Here is a 25,163-nt window from a genome sequence, read left to right as displayed (position 1 = left end):
GATCTCCTCATTTCCTATTTTCTATCAATCTTCACCGTCTATAGCCCCCCCCCCCCCCCCCCACGAAAGCGGATGAGATGAATTCCTGCGCGGCGGTTTCTTGATGACGTTCATCTGCAACACTGCCGTCTGTGTAATCGAGGCTGCGTTTGGCGGACTCGTTTGTTTCACAGCTTGCTTAAAAACACAGGCAACCGACCGTTAGGAGAGCCGACAAAAGAGGGAACATTTTGCTTCCAAAACACAGTCAGACAATTTCAGCCTCCTATTTGCTTTGCAAAGGGCAGATGCACACACAGACTTTTCAGGACAAAAAATAAAACAAAACCCCTCTTCGGTCCAGTTTGGGAGATGCCAACCCTGTTGTGACGATATCCCACTGAGAGCCAAACCTCTATCATCTCAGCATGAAAGCGTGAAGACAGCCTTTGATATGGATGATTTGAATAATACATTCAATATGACTCTGCTACGAATGAGCTGATATAGGGAGAAACTAGAATTACTCTCCACCAACCAGCCGTGTTGCGGTTCACATCCACGTCTGTCCAAAATATCATCACCTCACTGTTTTATCCTTTCCGACATCGGCGTGAAATCGTCAAAATTAGCATGTGCTTTCTTGAGTTGTGAAGAAAAAGAAATGTTGCATGGTGAGGTCACGGTGATCTTTGACCGTCAACAGTCTTATCAGTTCATCCTCGAGATTCCCTCCAGGCGCTCCTGAGATATCCCATTCAGGAAAAAAATGGCATAAAAAGGCAAAGAGTGGGTGTTTTGACACTGACAAAACAATTATTCTCAATGCCGATCCAATGCTGGGAAGTTACTAAGGAAGATAATCTTGTTTATTCTGAGTCAAAGCATTGCTAGAAAGAGAAACTGTTCAAAGACCCGACGAGATCCAGAGGGATCCGTCGATAGCGCTTCATGCATCTAGTTTACCAAACCGGCGGCTTCCACGGGAATCCGTGCATTTCCATGAAGCAACGTGCATTAGGAGGAATTTGGTTTCTCTCTGATTTGTGCTTTATGGCATCAGGGAACGTACATGCGGATGTAAATTAAACATTAAAACAGCTCGCATTATAAAATATGCATATGCAGGAAAAACACTCCCCTGGAAATATTATTCCGCGACATTTGCATCAACTCGAGATGTAATAATATGATCCAGATTCATAAATACCTTATTAAGTCGCTAATTTAAGCAGAGACAGGTGAGTAAGTCGCAGCGACGGAAGCCTTCAGTTCCGAGAGGCTTGAGCTCTGTCAAGCGGAGCGCAGAATAATGCAAAGGAGACCTTGATTGTCTGACTCTTCCCCCCCCCGTCCATAGTTTATGGGTTTCATTCATTTCTGGAGTAATAGAGGACATTTGGAAAGTTTTCCTGCGAAACAGAATCAAACGGCTTGAAATAGCTCCGGCGCTCCTCTGAGAGCTTTTGCCGGCAGAGGGATTGGCTGCCTTTTATGGCCCCGGCCTCGGAGAGCACTTAGGACAATACATTACAATAATTAAATTTCAAGGTGGCCAAGAAGCGGAAAGCAAGAAAAATTGGAATTTAATGCTCGCTTCTCTTCCCGCCGATGCTTGATGCGGTTCGCCGTTGCAGTTTTTAGCAACTCGCGGGCCAATGGAAGGGCAATGCAGGGGAGAGGACTCAAGACGCTGGAGCTGGAGCTGCCAATTAATTCCTTGCAGAAAACTGCAGAGATCCTCACTCCTGTGTGAAGGAAAAAAAAAGCACAGATTCTGCCTTTTGTTTCTTCTTTTTCTTTCTTTCCTCCACCCAGACGTCTTCATCGCTTCGCGATAAAAGTACGTTCTGAGAAATGCATTCGGACGTGTCAGAAGTATTTACGCCAGGCCTGGCTAATACGAAGGTTGTGGGTAAAACAGCACCGAGGATACTTATTAGCTCGCTGCAGCCGCCTTTATCTTGGGCGTCCTTGCTGACAATGCTGGCTGCCTGGAGCTTATTAAAAGATTTAGCTCAGAAATCATTTTATTACTTAGAAGTGAAACTAGTGCCTGTTTGTTGATATAGAGACACTGAGGGGATTTGCAAATAAACCTCATCTCACCACTCTGGAGACAGACGTGAGGAAACACACATCGAGCACTAAGTATAAGTACGGCAGCCGCAATACTACATGAACACGCTACTGCGTTCGTTTTGACTGACAGGAAATGAGTTGTCTGTGGCACATGGAGTTTTCTGATCTAGAAACAGAATGTCTGCAGACTAAGTGGTCGAAAACTCGGATTCATTATCGTTTGGCCTCTGCGATCCAAAAAGTTTGTCCACCGACCTAAAGAAGGACTTTGAAACATTTGAGACAATATTCGTTCATTTGATTCTGCTGCTGAGATTTAAAAAAAAAAAAAAAAAAGGCTTTGATGTGTTGTTTCATGTCCTGGATCAGAACCGGTCTTGAACATTACGTGTACCGCCAGAACAACAACAACAACAACAACGGTAAACACCGGCAGCGTCACGCAAAGGTAACTTTTTTTTTTTAGCTTAAGTCCCCAATTAGGACGAATCTTTCAGTGAGATGCGGTCGCCTCGGCTCCGGCGTCGTTATATCGTCCGTCTGAGTCTGTGCTTTGAGAGTAACCCGAGCGCTTGTTATTTACCTGAGGTAGTCTGCTGCTAACTTTACCATCACTCACACACACACACACACACACACACACACACACACACACACACACACACACACACACACACACACAGCCTTCATAAATATGTAGCGAGGGTTGTCGCGCCACCTGCATATTTTTACGACGCCGTGTTTGTGTGTTTCGCCGACCGCCAAAAGCTGCCTGGAACATTCACGGTGCATTTTAGAGTCCGACGTTTATTCCCTTAATTGTGGGGAATTTGAAAAGAATGACGCGCATGAAAGCAATTTTTTTCCTTTTTTTTCTTTTAGGAGATCAATGCAGGGATGCATTGATCTACATCCCTGGAGTCTTAACCCTTACCTTCACTATAATCTCCATATGCATAATCCCAATAATCCCAATAATCCCAACCCTAAATACAGCCACAGCCAGAGGTGCAGTTCAGTTTGTGTGGCAGCAGCAGATAGCGGTATCTTTGAGGTGAAACGGGCAAAACTTCCCCAAGAATGATGATGATGATGATGATGATGATGATGATGATGATGGGTTATACCTGCTTGGGAGCCGTTAGCGTCTGGACGCCGGTTGCCTTGGCCACCATGGTGTGGCTGTTCCCGGGGCTGGGCTGCAGCGACAGGGTCAGGCCGGAGACGGCGTGAACGCGCATCTCCGTGATGGAAACCTTGTCGTCCGTGACCGAGAACGCAGACTCTCCCAACACCGCGTCCACCGCCAGCGGAGACTCCACCTGCAGGGGAGGGGGGGGGGGGGGGGGGAGAGAGAGAGAAAGACGCTCTTTTATTGTCCCTCCACATGACAGAGGGACGTCGTTTGAGTCCAGGAGAGACAGCGGCTTTATTGTTTTTTCTGAAGCTCATAAAGCCGACGACAAGCCCGTTTTGGATTAAAGTGCTCTGTGCCCGTTGTTTGTTCCAGCGGCGTCTTGGATCCATATGTCAGTGCCTCTCTGTCTGTCATGGTGGAGAGAAAAAAAAAAAAAAAAACCCAACAAAACACTCGAGATGGAATCCATCAGCAACTGGACAGCGAGCTCCAGTCTGAAGCGAGCTCTCAAGAGCGACGGCTCAACAGAAACACTCGCGCCCATCTAAGTGTCACCGCGCGAAATACCGAAAAATAAACATTTGAAGCCGCTCTCACCTCCTCGGGTAATCCCGGCCTCTGGGCTTTGAGCACTTTTCAAAGACTCGGACAGAGAGGACAGCCGTCCTCAGACTCCAGCTTCCAACTTCAGCTTCGACGAAGCGCTCTGAGACGGAGCGGTCGAGGGTTTGACAAGCTTCCCCCCCAATCAACTGGAACCTTGAAACAGCTCCGCTCCCAAACTCCAGAAAATGACTACGATCCTTAAATGTAAAATAACTATTAAACTGAAGTTCATTCCATTTGTTAATGATGGTTAATTACAACGTTTTAGCTTCTATCTTAACACTGAGTATGGAGCAAAACAGATGCATCTTTATCTTTAATGTTGAAAACATTTTTTTATTTCTCCGCTGTGCTCAAAATAAACCCCCTAACACACACACACACACACACACACACACACACACACACACACACACACACACACACACACTGCCTGCCAATCTCTTTTTATTACAGCTCCTGGTAGCTCGTTCTCTTGTTCTCTCGTTCTCTCGAGTGAGGGACGGAGGAAATGACGGAAGTAATTAAATACAATTGACCCGGCGACATTCCGCACACAACGTCTGTGTGATTTGTAATCAACTATTTCTTATTTGTAAAGCTCTAGTTTATTAAATGTCGTCGGCTCTCGAAGGTATCAGCGTCGCACGTCGCTCTCCTCCAAAACTGCTCGGCGCGCCTCCGACTCTAGACGCGTGTTGCATTTCGTGATTCTCGACCCGAGGCTCACCTTCCTTCGCCTTTTCTGGAGCTCCCCTCCAAGACGCCTTCGTCTAAAGTGTCGTACGTCACGGACCGAGCTTCGCAGCGGAAGAGCGGCTTTATCGGAGGCTCTTTATTGCGGGAAAACGGCACTTTCAGGGGTTAATTAGCCCAAATGAAACATTTCCTGCCATACCTCCACTTGTCTGTGACTAATCTAGCGCCCTCATTTTCAACTACAGCTAAGCGCCCGTGACTGTAGGGTTAACATCCAGTTCTCTTTGAGTTTCTGAATTAAAAAGGCATGGCTGAGGAGTGTTTAAAGCAGAGCTGAAATCAATAAAGAGCAGCCGAGCAGAAGCTCCACCGTCCTCAAGATGGTGGGAAAAAAAACCAAACCCCAAGATGCATAATGGAGGTATTCTGGCGGGTTTTTTTTTTTTTACAACGCGATAGCTCACGCTAATTAGACGGCTCGATGGCCGTCGTCAACCTTTGTGTTTTCACTGCTACAAGAATGGTACAACGCTCCTCGCTGATGTCCTCTGTCTGCAGAGGTTAATGGTCGCGTAGAAACGATTAAATAGCGGCGTGTTGGCCGAGCGGAAAAACCTCTCTCCACGACACTCGCAAGGGGCCCAACGCGCAGAAAACGTTTCGGCTTTACAAACGAGACAAAAAGCAAACTAATTATCAAACCATCCTCCGAAAAGAGGTGAAACGCACTCTCAACTGAGCTGCCAAGCAAATAGCGTCTCGGTGCTATTTGTACGTATTTAAATTGAGTAGCACGCAGTCATTTAGCGCAAAATTGGGAAACTTATTGTGCAAATGAGCCTCGTTGCAAAAAGCAGTCCCATTCGCAAAGATCAGCGCCGATAGTCCCGCGCAGTGAAGGCGGAGCTACGGTGGATGGGTCCGACAAACAGCCATCTTTCAGCCAGGAGACGCTGATGCTTTTGTCACAGAACTTACGCACTTCAGTAGTTACTTGAACCCAAACGATGACCTTTGCCAGTAGTTTTGTTGCCTGAACCGAACTGAGTTTTCCGTTTATTTTAAAAAGACCACTAGAGTAGAAATCGCGTTGCCGCCTTTTCGTAGGAAAACACACGTTTGATTTCACGTTAAATGACTTGCAAATTGTCGCGTCGTTCTCGCGCGCCGAGGCCGGTCCGAGAACTCGAGACGGGCAGACGGAGGCTCCGATGTTGACGGCGGCTCCGATGTTGACGGCGGCTCCGATGTTGACGGCGGCTCCGATGTTCGACGGAGGCTCCGATGTTGACGGAGGCGGCAGCGATTCCATTCTCTGTGAACGCATCGCCGTCTCGCCGCCGCGTTAACATCAGAGCGCGAGTGTTTTTTAGAAGTTACAGCGGTTCAACGTCTCGCTGGAAATGCTACAAAGCAGAATGAAGTACCCCCCCCCCCTGCACTGGTTAAAAACCCTCCGGGGGGCCAAAAATAGGAGAACAAACTTTCTCGCAGCAACAAAATTCTGCAGTCAGGTTCCACTTTTATATGCATATTGTTTGGATGTGATGGATTAATGTGCCAGAAAGGAGAGTTACGGTTCACTGGGCACCACACTCAACACACGCAACCACACACACACACACACACACACACACACACACACACATATTTACAAGTGTGCATGCTGAGCCCTAAGGCATGATAGTAAAAGGATGCATAAATAAACTTTTAAAGTTTCATGAGGACAACTCGGTTGCCTGATGGATCACTCTCACAGCACTACGGGAGCTCTTTTCTGCTCAGACTTTGCTTGATTGTGCAACTTTTAGTTTTTTTTTTTTTTTTTTTTTAGTTGATAGAAGTTGAAGTGACCAGAAGTGAGACAGAAAGATGCGTCCTCAGCAACAACAACAAAAAAAAAAGAGTCAGTTTCTCTACGAAAACACGTCTTAACATAAATCCTAAGCGGTGAAAACTGTTCGCTTACGATTGATTTTCTGCTGTTTCACATTCCGTTCCACGGCGGCTGATATTTTCACAGGCCAATTAAACGAGAAAGAAAATCTAATGCTATTAAAATCAATACCGACGACCATGTACTAAATGTCAAAACACAATTCCAAAACAAAACCCCCGTTTGTACCTTTAATGTCTAAATAAAAAGATGTAATCACAGAAACTAATCTTGTTCTGGGTTATGATCCCTGATGGAAACACATTACATATTGTGTTTCTTCCTGGATCCAATTTTCAGGGATATTCAAGAAAAATCACTTTTGTCTCCAAAACCGATCGAGGTGCAAGTTTGGTATCGAAGCTCGAAGCTCCCTCAGAATCTACCGGAGCCTCTTTTTTATTTTCCATTATTCAAATGCAACAGGCCATTTTAAAGAAACATTAGAATTATGATAATAATAATAAAAAAATGCCCAAGCACACATTTTTGGGGGATACAAAAATGTAAAAAAAAAAAAGAGACTTGAATGCAGAGAGCGAAGACATTTCATATCGACCCTAACAAGAATAGTTCCCTTTTTTGAGTGTATATAATGGAGAAATATTAAAATATTAAAATACTAAAACGAGCAAAAGGTGTCGATCACCATCGCGTTACCTCCTCCTCCGGCGACTTAAAAGACATTTAATGAAATGAAAATCTTCCCGACCTTAAAAGTTATTCATATTTGGCACAAATAAGAGTCGCAGACGCTTCGGTCTGCAAAGAAAGGTCTGTCTGCATCTCAAGTACTACGTCTCAAGACAACCCTCTAAATACTACTGGCACTGATGAAGTTTTCCGGTTTTAATAAAGCAGTACTTTGGGGAGAAAACTGCTGGAACTTGCTGAAAGAAATAAAGCTTCTAAATCATCGTTTGTCACATTAAAAAATGAAAACCCGGGAGGAGAGATCTTCTCCCCACACTGTTCAGTCGGTGATGTATTCCGGGGTGTGTTTGCTGATGAAGTGCCGCAATTTGTTTTTTTTTTCATTTTTCTCTCAGATTGCCTCATTTTCTTTTACCACAGTTGCTGATTGCCATGTTGCCACGCCGCGGCCGTGGCTAAAGATACCGTACGAGCAATCTCACAGCGGTGATTCAACGTGGCAACAAGCTGCTGTGGATATTAATTTTACACAATTTAATAACACTGGATCTTTATTGATGTATCGAAGGAGACACTACGGTGAATAAAAACAAAAGTAACTGATAGATATCACTAGGAAACGTCCACGGCTGATCGCTTACATTGAGACGAGTATTTGTTGTACTACTAAGTTTTCTGAAATGTGTGTATTTAAATATGCAAACGTCGCATTATCTTAACAAAATACGTGCTAATATTCCAGAACAGAAATCTGAACATGGGATGAAATCAGGTTCAAAATGATTTTATTGACATATTTACAGTCAAAGGTTTTTAGAGAGGGAATTTACGATATCTCTTTGTATCACTCCAGAAATCAGAAAATACTGCCAACAGCCACAACGATACATGTTTCTAGTAATACATGTAGTATGAATGTGTATGTGAGAGCTACTGAAGTGGAGATAAAAAATATGATTTAAAGTATGGTTGAATAAATCGTTCCATAAGAAGACGTTATGTTTTTTCCTCCTCTTAATGTCATTCACTGTTTTGATCATTAGTTTTCTTTGGTCGCCATTGTTTGTTTCTATTGTACTGGTTTTCTTTGTATCTTCTTCGTCTTCTTCTTCTTCTATGTCTCTTGTCGTTTGGTCCACTTTGCGGCTGTAATCCTGCACATGTCCCCGCTGTGGGACTAATAAAGGATTATCTCCTCTCATCAACCAGCAGGAGCTGCTGGTGCAGGAACCTGATCCCTCACCGGCTTCCCTCTCAACAACACTGCTAATTGTGTTGTGCAGCCCTTTCATTTCTTAAAAAAAAACAAACTCTTTTGTTTTTTGACATTTTACCCACACACACACACACACACACACACACACACACCTTGTCAATGTGACTTTTTAAGAAAGAGAATCAGGGTTTATTTAATATCTTAATTGGGACGGCGACACAGCCGGTGAAAGGAGAAAACAACAAAACATTCCGAAGCTAAATGTGTTCCTTTCGCTTCAAAACCCCACTCTCTGCCTCTGATGGCGGGAGACGATTAACATATGAAAAGCCAGCAACCGAAAGTAAACAGAGCTATTCTGACCAAAACTGTAACAATGCGGGTCTGAATATTGATTCACCGCTACACCGCAGTAATGAATGATGAATGTGTTCCATGTCTGCCGGCGGAGGGGAGGTCAGCTGCAGTCGTGTCGCTCCTCCCCGGGCCCCGAGCTCCCGGTCGGGTTTGTCACCGGCGCTGCGAGGCACGGGAGGTGAAGCCAAGCACGAAAAGAAGTAGTTACACTTTTACATGCTCCTCACTTTGGAGCTCCTCTATCAGTCACCGGCGAGCACGGGAGGTTGTGTGTAGCCGTGCGCGGCGTCAAGTTGGCGGCACTAATTCACCGACGCTTAAAGGGACGGCTTCACCCTCCCAAAAAAAAAAACCAGGTTCTCTCTTGGAACTGTCAACTCGTTACGCTCCGTCTCCAGCTTCGGTCTCGATGTCCACGAAGGGTTTTCGAGAGCGAACTGAAACACAGAGCTGGTCTACAACGTCGGGCGATATTGAGAAGACACGGCATATATTTAAAATACATTTGTGAATCGGGTGGATCACAGCAAATTCAAAAAATATCGTCAAGCGGCCCAAACACTAGTAAGAGGTCGTCGAGTGTCCGGGTAACGCGACCGCGTGTGCTCAGCGTCTATCCTGGGGGGGGGATTGTGAACATATTTTAGATTTTGTGTAAAGATACATAACGCGTTGTAAAGAGGCGGCAGACGGACACACATGAGGAAGACTCTAAGAAGAATTAGAGAAGAGGGACCGCGATACGCAGACAAAGATGCCACGGGAAGAGAAGCTGCGCCCGAGACTCGACCCGGCATCTCGCAGCAGAACGACGGAGGCGAGCGATAAGTGTTGAGCGGCCTCCATCGTTCTCATTCTTCCTTGACAACAGCTTAACAAAGCCGGCGTTAGTCCCGCCCCTCACGCTGATTGGCTAACTGTTAGCCCCCCTGCCGGGCTTATATCGTTTATTACTTTTTAATCGAGAAACTGAAATCGGTCCGCTCGTTGGAACATAGCCTATAGTGCTATTTATTTATCAATCTGGATAGTTTTGGTGCGAGCAGCCTAGTCTCAGAGGTATCGGACTCGGAGATGTCGAATATAACGGGACCACGAGGCACTCGGCTTGCGGTTGCTCAAAGGCACAAAAACAAAAATCGACGGGCCTTGTTGTGAGCAACGTTTCATGTAGGAACTATTTTCCTTCGACTATAGTTCCTACATGTATTTTGGGGTGAACTGCCCCTTTAAGGTGAACAGGAGGTCAATGGTGATTCCGCTGACCTTTACCCTCAAACCCTGCATTCGACGCGTCGCACTTTCTGCCGCGCAGGGAAACAGAACGTCAGTAGATTTTACACATTTCCTGTGGCGGAAGCACACCTGAGAGAAAAAAAACAAAAGGCAGGCGACGCAGCATCCTCACACATCCACGGAACATTTCTCAGATCAGTGTGAAGTCTTCTCTATTATGTGCTAATGCAGGGGTCTGCAAAAAGGCAATTTGAATCTTCAATCGCGCTTTCATCATTCCAAATTATAAGAACACTAGTTTGAAAGTTTTGAAGTTGCACTTACAATAGAAATATAGATGTCAGTAAATCTATGCTACAAAGTTGAGCGGCAGTGCGAGCGCGTCAGCCCCACTAATTGGGAGATCGGTGGGAAACAGTATCAAGCGGTGTGAACCCTGCTGCGCTCGGGGACAGCCAAAGGAACAGAAACACGGCTTCATTTGAAATTCTCTTGGTGCGTAAATAAAATAACACACTACGAGTATTTTTTTGTGCCACCTAAAGTCAAACGTGTTCCTTTGCGCTTTCAATAAAAATAGATATTTCTCTTCATTTTTGGAGGCATTTGGAGCAGTACGATATAATACTAAATAATGAATTTAAAGGGAGACGCCACTATTTGACTAATAGATATCGGCATTGAACTTCCCCGGGTTGATTACTGACATTAAGACGATTATTTGCTTTTATTACAAGTTGTCTGAAATGTTGCGTTGGGATATGCAAATGAGGCATTATCTAAACCTTTGGTGAATTGCGGAGAAATCTACCAACGGACAAAGTAGTAAAATAAATGTTTCCACTCGTCTGAAATAAGACGTATTATGGAAGTAAAATCTCAAAAATTAATCAGTGCATGAAAAGCTGTTTTTGCCCGTGGTGTCTTGCATTAATATACGATATTAAATTGCATTCACAGTCAAACACATAAAAAGCGCTTCACCTTGACGGCGTTGCCCCCGGTTGTTTTTCTATAACCTTTTTGCGAGAATTGATTTAATATTCAGCGCACATGTGAGGCATCAGAGAGTGCACAACATCAATAAAGAAAAAAACCTCCAACAAAATACAATATTGATAAGGAGCTCTAGCAAAAAGGATAAAAACATGACGCATGTTTTTGTGAACTCACAGCAATTGACAGATCAGTTTAGCCTGGTTGAGCTTTTGACTCCTACAAGCTCTCTCTCTTATCTTGTAGAAATGATGCAGAAAGCCTCCATCGGTGTGATTAACATTGACGAGCACCGACATGTTTCCTGCCTCTTTATGCTAGTTTGAACAAAAACACAAAAGTGCTCCTCTTCCGAGAGGATGAACTGATGAAACACAGACGTAATACCTCTCCAAACGCAGCGGGAAAAAAAAAGGGAAAACATGACCCCTGCTTTCAACTTTTACCATCCTGTTAACTTTCAGGCAATTACACAGCGTCCCACGTTGCTAAAGTAAGTGGGTGCAACAGCTGCAAAATAAACCTCCGCAAGGCAACGGTTCCCTCGACAGCTACAGCGGCTCGCGGCAGCAGAGTGTCCCTTAAAGTCGCTCCAATAAAACGATGACTTTCTTCGGGGGCATATATTCCACTTTTATTAGGCAGATCAAAGTCTGGAGACGGAAAGACAAATGTCCTGGGTTATAAGATGCTTGTTTCTGTGACTGGTTGGGATCAAAGCTGTGATGTGGGAGTGTGTTTGGATGCACATAATCAATGCATTGATCATGTTCTCATATAGAGTTTGAGAGGTACATAAGTCTTTCTTTTTTAAAATGATGTGATATTTGTCTGAGGATGGAATATCATTTCAATAAAGTTGTGGGAAAAACTTGTACTCATACACTTAACAAACCTGTAGCTCGTGTTTTAACATTTTCTTTTTATGTGACACTATTTTTACCAATAAAATACTTTTGTTTTTTCTGTTGCAGCTATTTTTGTGCATTGATGATGTGCCCGATAATAGTTATTTTGTATCTTTTTATAGACATTTTGTGTCTTATTGTAGACATTTTGTGTCTCTTTGTAGTTGTTTTGTGTTACTTTGTAGTTGTTTTGTGTCTTATTGTAGACATTTTGTGTCTCTTTGTAGATGTTTTGTGTGTTATTGTAGACATTTAGTGTCTCTTTGTAGTTATTTTGTGTCTTATTGTGGACATTTTGTGTCTCTTTGTAGTTGTTTTGTGTCTTATTGTAGACATTTTGTGTCTTATTGTAGGTATTTTGTGTCTCTTTGTAGTTGTTTTGTGTCTTATTGTAGACATTTTGTGTCTTATTGTAGACATTTTGTGTCACTTTGTAGTTGTTTTGTGTCTTATTGTAGACATGTTGTGTCACTTTGTAGTTGTTTTGTGTTACTTTGTAGTTGTTTTGTGTCTTATTGTAGACATTTTGTGTCTCTTTGTAGTTGTTTTGTGTGTTATTGTAGACATTTAGTGTCTCTTTGTAGTTATTTTGTGTCTTATTGTGGACATTTTGTGTCTCTTTGTAGTTGTTTTGTGTCTTATTGTAGACATTTTGTGTCTTATTGTAAACATTTTGTGTCTCTGTGTTTTTTTGCCATTGTCGCAGCCGTTAGAGTCTCTTAGTGGTGTTTTTGAGTCTCTTTGTAGCCGTTTCATGATTCTTTGTGGTCATTTTGAGTTCCTGGCTGGTATGTTTCTCTTTGAGGGACATTTTATAGGTGAAGACCAGGGGCCCATTCAGTTATCCATCCATGGTTGGGATACATACTTTACAGTTTTACATCACATAGTAAATATTGGACTGTAACTTTCCAGTGAGATTAACAATTCTGTAGATTAGACTCCAATCTATTTCCATTCTGCTGTGTTTCTTTGGACGGTGTTTGCAGATATTAATTAAATAATATCTGATCAGTGAATGAACAATGCATTCTGTCCAAGTCTGGCTCTTCATTCAAAAGCAGCTATTGTTCAGTAATCCTCTAGATTAAACCCCCAACTCCCTCCAGGTTAGCTGAATTCTTAGAAAGTCATCACTCTGCCATCACAGCGCACAAACACAGCCTTCCCAGAAGATCTTTTATCTTTATAGTTTTACCTTTAAAACCGGAGATATTTCCTCTATTGTGTCTTCAATTAAACAGGCCTGTCAAATCGAACACAGGCACTTAATTCACTCAATAATCCTCAACCGCCCTGCCAAAGAGAGAGGAATCAAATGGCTGTCTAGAATATCACACAAAGTGAACAAAAGCTGCTCCTTTTCTGCGTTTATATTCATGAGCTGGTGGATAATTTAAATCAGACTCCTAAGACTAATTCAAATCCTCTGAAAGACTGAAAATCTCAGTAGGGGGACCATTGTTGAGATCTTTACAGTTCACTTTCACAAAATCTGCATAATAATATCTCTGTTCATTGTAAAATAGACTCTGCAAAACTGGAGATATTTTACTGTAACTCCCTTGTAAATTGGTCTTTTTAAGCCATCAATAATTCATCTCGCGGGGATCTAATTCCTGTTTCCGTCACGGTGTTTAAAAGACGAGGCTTTTTAAGTTGCCGTGCACATTTCATTCATTCCTTCACACCTACCGGCGGCGGAGCTGCAGGCGTGCAGCATGCAGTTTCACTTTCAGTAAACTTTAAATTTGCAAAGATATGTGTCCTCTCAAAGTGATGCTATGATGCTGGATGTTACAGGGACTTTCATACATGTTGAAGCCACTGGTCAAAAGATTTGATGTATATGTGTGGTGTATTCTTTATACTACGAAAGCACCAGAGTGGTGTAACAGACTGTAGTCAATGGGAAGTGACTCAAGACTGTGATACAATCAGAACTGTGAGTTTGCTATTCTTTCCACTATTACAGGTAAATGTGCATCAACTGCCCTTGTTTTCTGTGGTGATGTTGGTCGTTCCAACACTTTTGCTCCAGACTGAAATTTCAATTAACTAACTATTGGACGGATTGCTATGAAGTTTTGTACCAACACGCCAAACTAAGATGGTGAGCAAGGCACCGGCATGTAGCTTGATCGTTGCGAGCGCGTTAGCATGCCAACGTTAGCATTTAGCTCAAAGATCAACACGAGCGTGTTGTTCTGGATCAATTCATTAAGGGACTTCATAGTTTCTGAACACCATATCTATGTATTCGTTTATTTATTTGCAATTGCTATGAGTCAGCGTGGCGGGTTACGTCTGGTGTAAAATCGACGTATAATTATTCATACCCTTCAACAGATTACAAATGATCCATTGCACATTTAAAATGATGGATTGGTGACATATCTTTCCTCCCTGCGTCGCCATCATTGGACGCATCCATCACGCGACCATTCTTTCTCCCGACAGACTGAAACTGTGATCCTTCATCGTGATCAAAAACTCTCGGGCAACCCGTCACTTCTCTCCGTGCCCATAAATGACCGGCGGAGCGTCGGTAAATCACTGCCCCGGGACTCATAACTTGCGCCACTTACCTTCCTTTTTAAAGACCTCCGAACCTTGCACCGACGCATTTGCATTTGCAGTGGCTATTCCACTTGAGAGAAGTGGACGTCAAAAGCATTAACACACTCACAGAGAGTACTTTTTGTACTTTAGAAACTTTGTGTTGTGTTCACAGTTGAAGCCAGGGGTATTCAATTAAAATTCAACAGAGCAAAAGACATCATAGAGCATCATAATGTCTAACTTGCTTCATGAATCAGTGCCAAGCAAATTAAAGTAGCTGCTTAGATCATTTATTTTCCCCGTGCCCTCAGTTCAGGTTTGAGTGGCTATGTTTGCTCAAAAGATTTGTGCTTTGTCTCGTAGTAGCGCTTCAACGTTGCCGATTTTTAATAATTGCCTCGGAACATATGAAACGTACCGGTTTGGAACTGCCCGTGGGATAGAATGAACACGCACAAGACCGTCCATTCGTGATTAAAAGCTCTGTTTTTTTCGCTGTCTGCTTTTCCCCTTTTTTGAGCACGCCATGTGAAATATGTTTTCTCTGACTCATTTATTCCTCCGACTATTGTCTCTTGTCTCGCTCAGCGACTCGAGTCGCAGTGCTTATGGCGAGCTCACAGATCCATCTGGCTGAGTGGCGTCACGCGGGATGATTTACAACGCAGCGCGGATGACCCTTCTTAGACGCGAGTCGACTAATCGGTCGTTTTTGTTCTTAGTCCACAAAAGCTTTTTGATGCTGAATGACTTTATTTCCACGAACACATCTCTGGTAAACACACTGTTTAAAGTGGTGTTTTGTTAAGATTCTTTGTGGAGAAACTTAATTTTACAGACTAAATCAACTGTTTCTTTGCTTCGAGGACAAACCTAAACCAGTACCATAAAAGCTAGAAAAGCTGTAAAAATGTAGTAATTGACAACAATTTATCGGTTATAGGACCAAGTAAACATAGGACGGCGTCTGTGTCTGGACCCCAAAACCACGGTCTGCCCATTAGAGACCTCTGGTTCGGGCCATCCTTCCCATTTAATAATTACAACGTTGTACTTCTGAAATGTGGCAAAACAAAGTCAATCGAGCCAATCGCCTTGTTCCCAAATTTAGCAACATATTTCGGGTGAGCACAACGTCATCGTAAACCGATCGAAGTGATGATCGAAACTATGAAAGTGAAACCCAATTTGTAATAAACCCTGATTTTACCTTCAAGCGATGCATCAAAGCAGCTTCTTAAGCGCCCGACAGCTGCCGTAAACTCAGAAAGAGTAATGAACTCTAACTTTTGAATCTTCCTTCCTCATCTCTTTAACCCGACCTGCATTTGTGCCGTGGGCGTGCTCCAGGAACCCCGGCGCCAGCTTCTCGCTCCGACGCGCCATTTGTCATCGTCAGACACTTTCATTTTAACTCCTGATTTATGTGAATTCTCTGCAACGTGGTCGGTTTACCTTCAGCACAGTGGATCCCAGCTCCAGGCCCACCAACACCGTCCGGTCCACCAGCTCGCCTATCCTGGGGTCGGCCACCTTCAGCGAGTCCTGGACCAGGTCCGTGACGTCCACCTGCCAGTCGGGCCCCAGCATGGTGATGACCTGGTCGGTGCCCTCTGTGGAGGTGGTGTGGAACTGGGTCAGCACCTTGACCAGGGCCCGCTGGTACTGCAGGGTGCAGCCTCGGCTCACCCGGCGCTCGTCGTCTTCGTCGTCGGCGTCGCTGTCTCTGGTGCTCCTTGGATGGGGAGAAAAGAGGGGGGGGGTGATTGAAATAGAGAACGCATTAAACATTCCTCTACGGTGTCACGGATGAAGTAAATAAAGTAGCAGCTGTCCTGAACCACACAGGAACATCGTGGGGTGCCAATTTCAGGCGGCAGAGTTTCCTGCAAAAAAAATGAGGCAATGAGTTGAAAAACTTGAGGAGCTGTAATCAATGCCCCGAAATCTGGCCAAATGTGTCTGCAGTCTGCCACCAAAGAGATTGAGAAATATAAAAAAAAAAGAAGCTTAAAAACCATCACCGATCAGAACCAGCCGCTTCTTCAGACCGAGCAGCTGCTGAGATTAGAACGATGCTCGGCGCCTCCTTGCTCCTGAGGCTCTCCGCTCATTTTAGAAATTGACATCGCAACAAGAGAAAAAAAAAACTCGGCAGCGTGCCACACAAATTCCCGTCACGTGACGTGTTCTGATGTAACGGCGGCCGGGGAAGTGGGGTTAAACACCCCCCCCCACCCCACCGAGCACAACCTGCTCCACGACAAGACGTACGGGGAGCTACCCGACTACGCTCAGCGGGTTCCTCCTTATAAAGCACTCTTGGGCTTAATCTCGGCTTTGACTCAACTATCTGAGCGACTTGAGATTCAGGAGAGGCGGCGGGGGGCTGTCGGCCGCCGACAGAGCACACATATCCCACCCATCGATTGAAGGAACAGGTCCGCTCATTAGGTCGAAGCACACTTCTGTCCCGAGGTCTCATCGGCACTTAGCGTACGCCTCGGTCAGCAGCTGAGCGCGTTGCTTGCGTGCGCCTCTCCGACCTGTCCCACCTGCAGGCTTTGATTATTAATTCATCTCAGCCCGCTTCCTCTCTACACCTCACGCTGTTTTTTCCCCTCCAATGCGATTGGATCGGTTCTTCCGGTTCAGAACTAGTAGTAAACAACGGATGCTTTTTGGGAGCATTCAGCAGCTTCCACTGCGAGCCAAACTCAAACGTACTCGGCAATAAACCGACTTGTGAAAACGGCCTGAAATCACGTGTTTTTGGATTACTTCGTAGCGCCTCTTGGTGTAGACGGCTCCGCTGTGAGGAGCTATAAAAAAACCGAAGCGCGTCAGTACAACTGGCTATAGAAACTGGGAATATAAAAGCACACGACAGTGACAGACAAAGGTCTGTCTGTCTGCTAACGAGCACCTTGCAAATTGGTGTTTCTCTTTATACCCCTGTGGTTGAACACGCAGTGCGGATCTGTGTCTCTATCATCCGGCAGTGAGGATGATTACAAAACAAAAAAACTGTTGACATGTGCTTTTTTTTGGGGGGGTTTTCACAGGTTCGGCAGCTCCTCGCAGATCCCAAAAAAAACGTCGGCGTAAATGTCATAAAAAGGGCGTTTTATATAAATTGACAGATCACACGTTGGGATATTGGATACTTTTCTCATCTGATGAAAGATTCAAGCGTAAAAACATTATTTTTTTTGGGCCGGTAAAGGATGCTAAACGTGGCTACGCTAAGAAAGGTAGTCGGCACTTCTGCTCTAAGACGGAAGTAAGATTACAAAATGACGCAACGCAGGCACAGAATGAGGCGAGCAAGTTTATATGACGTGTAGGAATAACGGGGGTTTCACCATAAGGCTCTCATGGATCGCTGGAGGTACCTGCATGTCGTCGTTCATTTAACAACCTTCACCTCGTAGACCTCTTTCGGGTCTCGGGACTTTATCGCTTCTGTTTTTCGGTTGGTTGAACGTGTGTTTCTTTCGAGATGAATATAAAAAATGCAAAGCTCCGTCACAGTCACTGTGTGATTTATTTATTTTTTTTGTAACACCGTGTGCAAAGCCACCGTGAATTGAACACCGCGGAAAACGATTGCCTCGACAGGTAAAAAGCCGACGGCGTTGGATTATTCAGTGCAACGATGCAAAGCGTCAGTTCAATGTGCATCTGTGCATTCTGTCAAACAATACAAAGAAACAAACAACAGCATAACAATCTGCAGCGAGCTGGTTCTGCTGCAGCATTTCAGTGAATCATCTACTTTAAAAATAATTAGGTGACATGAATCTTTCCAGACTGGACCATTTTTATTCATGGGAAGTGACATTTTAGTAAAAAAAAAAGAAGAAAAAAATTCAACAAAATGGTAATTTATCACAAAATCAGGATCAGCAGAAGAAACGTAAAAAAAAAATACACTTAAACAGAGCTGTGTTTAATGAGTAGTAGTTATGGTACTATTTTATTTTTTTTTTAAAGTAAGAAATGAAAATGAAGAATAAAAAGAGATAAACTTAAACAGTAAATTGTAAATTTAAAGGGCTAGTCTAATCTTATCCCCTCTTATCTTATCCTCTTTTATCTAATTGTATCTAATCTTGTTTTATCTCATCTTAAACATGAACGTAATACAAGAAGACCCTGAGCTGCATAACTGGCATCTAAAAACTGATCCTACAGGTCGGACGGATCAGCTCTCTGGCTCTCTGGCTCTCTGGCCTGGACTTCCACCTGGACTTCACGCCGTGGTCCTCCTGTGCGTTTGCGGACTGACGGCGTAGCTTCAGGTCCCGTAGTCTCCGTTGTACTTAAGGTAAGGCGAGTTAACTCCACAGCAGACGCTGCGACCGCACCGCTCGGTTAAAAAGCGGCGAGACTCTCTCCCCGTCTCTGTCAAAGAGTTCCCAACTCCTGGCTCAGGTCAGAGAAAGTTTACCTCCCCGAGTCTGTACCTGAAAATAAGGTTGATATTTTTTTTTTTTCTCCTCCCGCAGAAGAATATTGTCTGTTCTTATTAGAGTCTCTGATACAACCGTACAAGCTGAAGCTTCAGTGCACACGGACTGCCCGCCCGATTACACTTTCCTCCCTCCCTTTTCTTCTTTTTTTTTTTTTTTTTTTAGAGCATGTTGCCGGATAACGCAAGCCAGTGAGCAATTCTGCTGCACTGTAGCAAAAGGCCCACTGCAGGCCAACAACAGACCTCGCCGCGCATGAAGGTACAGAATGTGTCACGTTGCAGAAGCGAAGGAAACGTGGGATGGAAAGAACCGCAAACGGGGGGGGGGGAAGGAAAATAACAAGAGCTAAGGAGGCGAGGGGAACGAGTGTGGGAGGGTTAGGAGGTTGCGTAAAGGAGAGCCGGAGCCCTTACGAGAGGAAGCGAGGGAGAGGAGTTAATGAAGAGGCGATAATTCATTCTAACAATCGCAAAACGAAGCAGCTTTAGCAAAGGCCGACGCCGATAAGCGCCGCGGTGTTTTTTTTTTTCCGGCGTGAGTTCGAGATGACTAACGGGCCACATTTGAGTTCCATCTTTTGGAGGTATTATTTACCGCGCAAACGTCGTCCAATTCATTACCGCAGCGCTCCGTAACGACTGTGAACCAACGCGACCAAGGTCAAGACGAAACAGGTCCCGCTATCTCGCGCCAGTGCCGTCGTAAGCCAGCGCCGGCCGGCCTTCCTCAGAATTGAGATGATTCGTCGTAAAAAAAATCCCGTCGCGCTCTCGGCCCGTTCGCTGCCTCGGTGCGGTACGGTCCGTCGGTCTCGATGGCAGACGTCCAGGTTGTTGAGTCAAAAAAGACGTCTCAAGTCTTAACACACGGGCTCAAGTCAATGTATTTTCTTAAAATCGGAAAAAAAATGAACAAAATCATGAAAAGAATTGCGGAAAAAGGTGTTCAACGATCCTGACAAGCTCCACCTCTAGAAGTCCTAGAGGTGCTCAGAATCATGCAAACGTCTGCATCTCCACGGCAAAAAACTCAAATTTACTAACGATGACCATGTGATGGAGGCGAAAGCTCCAGAACAGGAGGGTGGACCATGATTGATTTGCATTTGAAATATGTGAGTCTATTGTACGTGATGAATGCGCTTGACTACGCGTGCCTCTTCGAGAGGAACTCGCTCCCGCCGTGATTCATGGACGGCCTCGGCGTCATCGACACTTTGACAAGAACAATTACCCCGCAATAAGACGTAAGGCCGTTTTCCAAACAAAACCAATGCTCCCGAATCGATCGATCAAGAGGCGCGAACGTAAGGAGGCGATTGATCTATTTCCCCGTCAAGTAAAATATATTCTTTAGCGCAAGTTACACCGAGGCCTCCAGCCCTGCCTTGCTGCGACGCTGCATCAGGCAACAAGAAGAAGAAAAAAAATAAAAAAAATGCCGCATCGCATACATCAAAAGATATGTCCAAAAAGTCCCACCAGGAAGCATCACTGAAAACAGAACGTCCTGTGGGAAGGCCCGTCTAGTCGGTATCAGCGGCTTCAATAGACTGCATGGGGCACCGTTCAGAATGATGGGAGCTGTCTTGGTCTGCAGTTGCCTGATGCTGCAAAAAAAAAAAAACCACTATACAGAGAAAAGTAAAGAAAATGACATTCCCTGGGCGAGTCCAAACGACAGCGTGCGAGTAGGAAATGCTTCACCTGCAGTGAAATGAATTCTCTCGGCCTGCCTGTGTGGTCTGGCATAGCGAGCTGGAACAGCTCACGAGGGGGCTTTGATTTTTGTGTGTTTCTATGACGGCACAACACAGGATTGTAGGGATTAATGCTTTAGAGGAACTACTCGCCAACCATTCCAACGCCGTCTCGCTCCCAACTCGTCAAACCGCGACGCTCAAGCTTCCCCATCTTCCACGTGTCAATTAACCCGGACCACCTGCTTCCGGTTCAGTATGTTCAAGTGCATTTGGTACATTTCGTAATGTTATTAACATTGCGTGTCGTTGAGTTGACATAGTAATGTCACATAAAGATTAAAAATCGACATTTGAGTCAATATATCGCAGCCAAATCAAAAAGCTTACAGGATATTCTTTATAAGGGTTTTAATACTTGACTTTTTTTTGTTACAAAACTTGTATAAACACAATAAAGTAGTCCATGAATATGAAAATGAGCTTACAGATTATTACAATTCCTCCTCGTCCTTGTGGAGGTTTTGTTTTATGGCTTTTGGCCACTTACACCTACGGTCTTGTGTTTGTATCTATGAATTTAACTTGTTGTCTTTTTTTGATTCTTCACACTTCGTTTTTGTTTGCACGCCTTCTGGCTTTTTTTTTTTTTCCTCGAAGAATAATTCAGCTCACAGAGTACGAACGCCTCCGTGCAGCTCAAACCAAGAGCAAAAAAAAAGCTTTATTGATTACGTTACGTTGGGAAGGTTAAAATAAGTCATTGTGGACTTTTAGTTTCAAACGGGACACGGACTCTGGTCTCCTTTGTGAAAGTCCTGCATTTTTTTGTTCCGGCCATAATCAAAGTGTCGGAGACAGTCGCATTCTGACCAAGCTGCCGTATTTGACGAGGTGAGAGCGAGAACGGGCTGACATTTTGACATTCGGGGGACGTCGAATAACGATGGAAATTATATATTTTTTTTTTTGTGTGCAAGAAATCTTACCGCGCGAGACCCTGGTAGTCTGGTAAACGCCGCTCAGAATAACGAGGTCCGAATATCTCATACATCTGATAAAAGCACACATGTGATTCCTCATTTTGCAGGTTTCTACTTCAATAAGACTGAATGGTGCTGAAGTGGGAATTCAAGACACATTTTACATGTAAAAAAAAATAAATAAAAATAAAACCTACAGCGCATCACAGCCCATTGGGGATCTTTGAAAAACGAGGCTACGGCAAGATGTTTTCCAAGCACTCCGGGTCATTTGCAATACCTTGATTCTTCAAACAACCCCTTAAACACGCCATTTGTATTCAGCTTGGGTAGAAATGGATTCGGTCGACTGTGATGAACTCCGGCAGCGACGACAGCAGCCGCCCGCGTGAGCGTTAATGCTCCCATTAAACATTTCCTAAATGGAGGGTTGCGGGGCCTGTTTGTTGCTGCTCCGTGCATGACAGGAATGCTGCAATATTTTAATGAGCCCGAGGTTCCTCAACCTACGACCACAGCTTTTTCCTTTCGGGGGGGGGGGGTCCTGGATCCGAACAACCTTAATGTCCCACCGGTGCCATTTTTTCCACATCTAATGGTGTCCTATTTCAAACAACTCATCCATTTTTTTTTTATTGGCTTGATTTCTTCTGCTGACAAAAGCTTCGACTGTATAATATTGACACGAAGGCCAAGATGTCCGATTCCTTATTCCATCTTATTATAATGTTTAAAAGATGTGTTATTCCCCGACGAGACATTTAGTCTAATGAAGTAAATATAGACAGTTACATGTACAGCTACAACATGTCGAGTCCCGAGTAACACCCTAAATTACCTACTTAGTCCAAAAACATAATTATCTCTCTGAAGGTACAACCGATACGCAATCAGAAAGCTTTCTGTGTACTCACCCAAAGTCAAATTAAGTCCGTGTCTCGGACTTGTTGTCTAAAATGGGTTCAGATGGGTACGACACAAACATGACAACCTCGTAGATCAAATTTGCACTCATTTCGCCCGGGTACATTTCTGCTGTGTACCTGAGCCGGAGCATCTAATTGGAGCAAAACAAGCGACTGCAAATGAAATCCTGAGTACCAGAGAGAGAGAGAGAGAGAGAGAGAGAGAGAGAGAGAGAGAGAGAGAGAGAGAGAGAGAGAGAGAGAGAGAGAGAGAGAGAAGGCTGGGCTGCATTTTAGTTTCCAGTGTTTAACACCGAAGGGTTCCATGCTCTTAGGATGAGTTCTACAGTAAAAGTACGACGAAAAAAAAACCTAATTATACTGCACCAATTGCTTTCTGGAACAGAACGCTCCCTTGAAAAAACACACAAATGTAGTCTCTCTCTCTCTCTCTCTCTCTGTGAGTGTTGCTTTTAGCATGCCACACTCACGGCTGCCGCTCTGCACGCCGCTCTGCACACCGCTCACACGCGGCGGTTATTGCCGATAACGCAACTGACAGCGATCATCGCAGAAGCGTTGCACCCACCCTTTCTGGTTCCTCCCCCCCCCCCCCCCCCCTTCAGGTAAACACCGTTAGCTCTGTCAGCTTGTTTGCCGTAGTTTGCACCGTTAGCACCGTTAGCACCGTTAGCACCGTTAGCTACGAGGCTTTGTCATTTGTTGAGAGACGTTGAAAAGCAAAAGAAACGCTCCCAATATCGTATTATGCACCTTTAAGGACGACTTGTGATTGTTATCCCAAATAAAATGAAGAAAATCTGAAAATTCTGAAAAATCTGTTTTATGCTTATAGCTATGGAAGCTCATTTCCGCCAAAAAAAAAAGGTCACTTAAATTTTTTATTTTTTTGGGGTACTTTTTTCCGCCAAAAAAAAAAAAAAAAAAAAAGAACAAACACTTTTGGTGCATCCATCTGCAACCATAACACTGATCAGATAGTTCCAGTACTCACGAAATGATGAGATACTTTAACACAACAGTCATAGAAGCAGCTCTTCACAGGTTACTCTACATGTGACATATACATGGATTGTGAGCACATTGAAGACTACTTTACAACAGATGACACACTTCAGTTTCTTGCTGTTTCACATGGATTGTACTGAGCAAACACACCCTTGAGTAGAATTACTTTTAAGCAAGAAGCAGTTCTGGAGTAGAAAGAATAAAACCGATGTGGCTGAGGTGGCAACCTTCATTGAACAGCAACTGGAAACATCTGGTCAGTGTTACGCTTACAGATGGATGCACCAAAAGTGTTGGTGCATAAAAAAAAAAAAATCCAGTTTCTTTTTTTTTTTTTACTTTGTTTCCGCCAGTAAAAAATATATAAAAAATATGCACCAACAACATTTTTATTTTTTTTGTTGGTGCAAATTTTTTACAAATTTTTGCTGGCGGAGAAAAAGTAAAACAATTTTATTTTTTTTGTTTCTATTTAAGTGACTTTTTTAGTTTTTTTAATGCCGGAAACGGGCTTCCATATATATCAGCTGTACTGACCAAAATAAATATTCTATCTTTGTTTACAACCTGTCTGACCTCATGATTCTTGCCCTGTCTTCAGTGATGTTGCCATGTTCCCAAACCTCAGCAGTTAATTTGGAGATTTTCATATTTCACAGATGGGAACATAGCTATGAAAATATGACCCAAGTCTCATTAAAACTGTAATTCCCTAACACCATTGCATGCGTTCTAACGGTACCTCCGTTTGGATTTGAGCCTCACCTTCGATCGGGCAGAATGGGAACCCTCCAGCCTTTGATGAAGCTCAGATTGTTGTCAGAGAGTTCCACCTGCAGGGGGAGTTTGGGCACCCAGACGGTCAGCTCCAGCGGCGCGCTCAGGTGCTCGTAGCTGAAGATCACCCTGGCGCTCATGGATCCCCGCGTCTCCTTCCCGTTCACGAACACGTAGTCGCAATTCATGGACACCTACGGAAAGGATCGGGGTCAGAAGTCAGAGACCATCTATATGTTAATGGTCACGCCGGCGGCCGAGGTTCTAAGTGATATGTGATGATTTACAGCGCAGTATGGATGCGGCTGTCCGCGCCGAAGATTCATCACAGAGCGTTTCATGGTTGACATTTTCAGCAGAGCAAATATAAAAGCAAGGATCTCTCAGGTGTTTGAACGTGACGCGAAAGTTTAGGGCGCATAAACCACCTCCGCCAACGCTGTCATTTAGTCTCAGGATAAATGTTACCTCGTGAAAACCTCTTTCAGTACATGCATTCGGGTTTTTCTACAAGACAACCCAGTCCGTGTTTGTGTGATTCAACAAGCCCATATGTACACGCGACCAATCTCGAGATAGCAAACGCTTGTTCACTCGCATCTACGTCCGCTATGGGTCAAGATGTCCATTCATTTGGAGTCGAGTGGTGAATATAAGTATCTCCGCCCACAGGCTGGGACAGGGTCTTGAGCTTCCAGTGGAACTGGAGCTGGAACGGATAGCGTTTAGATTTTTTTTTTTTTTAAATTGCATAATTGTAACCCTCACCCATACAGTAGGATGCTATGACATCGTCCCTGCAGATTCGCTTCAGTGAAACATCGAACGTCCTCGTTTCTGTTTCCGCGCGGCAGCGTAGCGACGCCATATAAAGCCGTCACATCTCCTCCTTTAACTGCATTGGTTTTATTTTTCGCAAGCCA

General features: G+C 44.2%; 1 protein-coding gene across 1 annotated transcript in view; it reads right to left on the bottom strand.

Annotated features, from left to right (window-relative positions):
* tmem132e (transmembrane protein 132E) overlaps positions 1–25,163 on the bottom strand; it is a 56,865-nt gene that overhangs the window by 6,265 nt on the left and 25,437 nt on the right. Inside the window, exons 4-6 of the mRNA XM_068711661.1 lie at positions 24,229–24,434; positions 15,825–16,104; positions 3,189–3,383 (exon numbers count right to left, since the gene is read on the bottom strand). Of these exons, the coding sequence (XP_068567762.1) occupies positions 3,189–3,383; positions 15,825–16,104; positions 24,229–24,434 (681 nt within the window). The remainder of the gene's footprint in view (positions 1–3,188; positions 3,384–15,824; positions 16,105–24,228; positions 24,435–25,163) is intronic.

This window comes from Cebidichthys violaceus, unplaced genomic scaffold (genome assembly GCF_023349555.1).
Source record: "Cebidichthys violaceus isolate CVI_PGR_0920_01 unplaced genomic scaffold, fCebVio1.0.p SCAF_166, whole genome shotgun sequence".
In the NCBI taxonomy this organism is placed as follows: domain Eukaryota; kingdom Metazoa; phylum Chordata; class Actinopteri; order Perciformes; family Stichaeidae; genus Cebidichthys; species Cebidichthys violaceus.
Note: the sequence above shows the minus strand (reverse complement) of the source record. Positions and strands in the feature narration are given on the sequence as shown.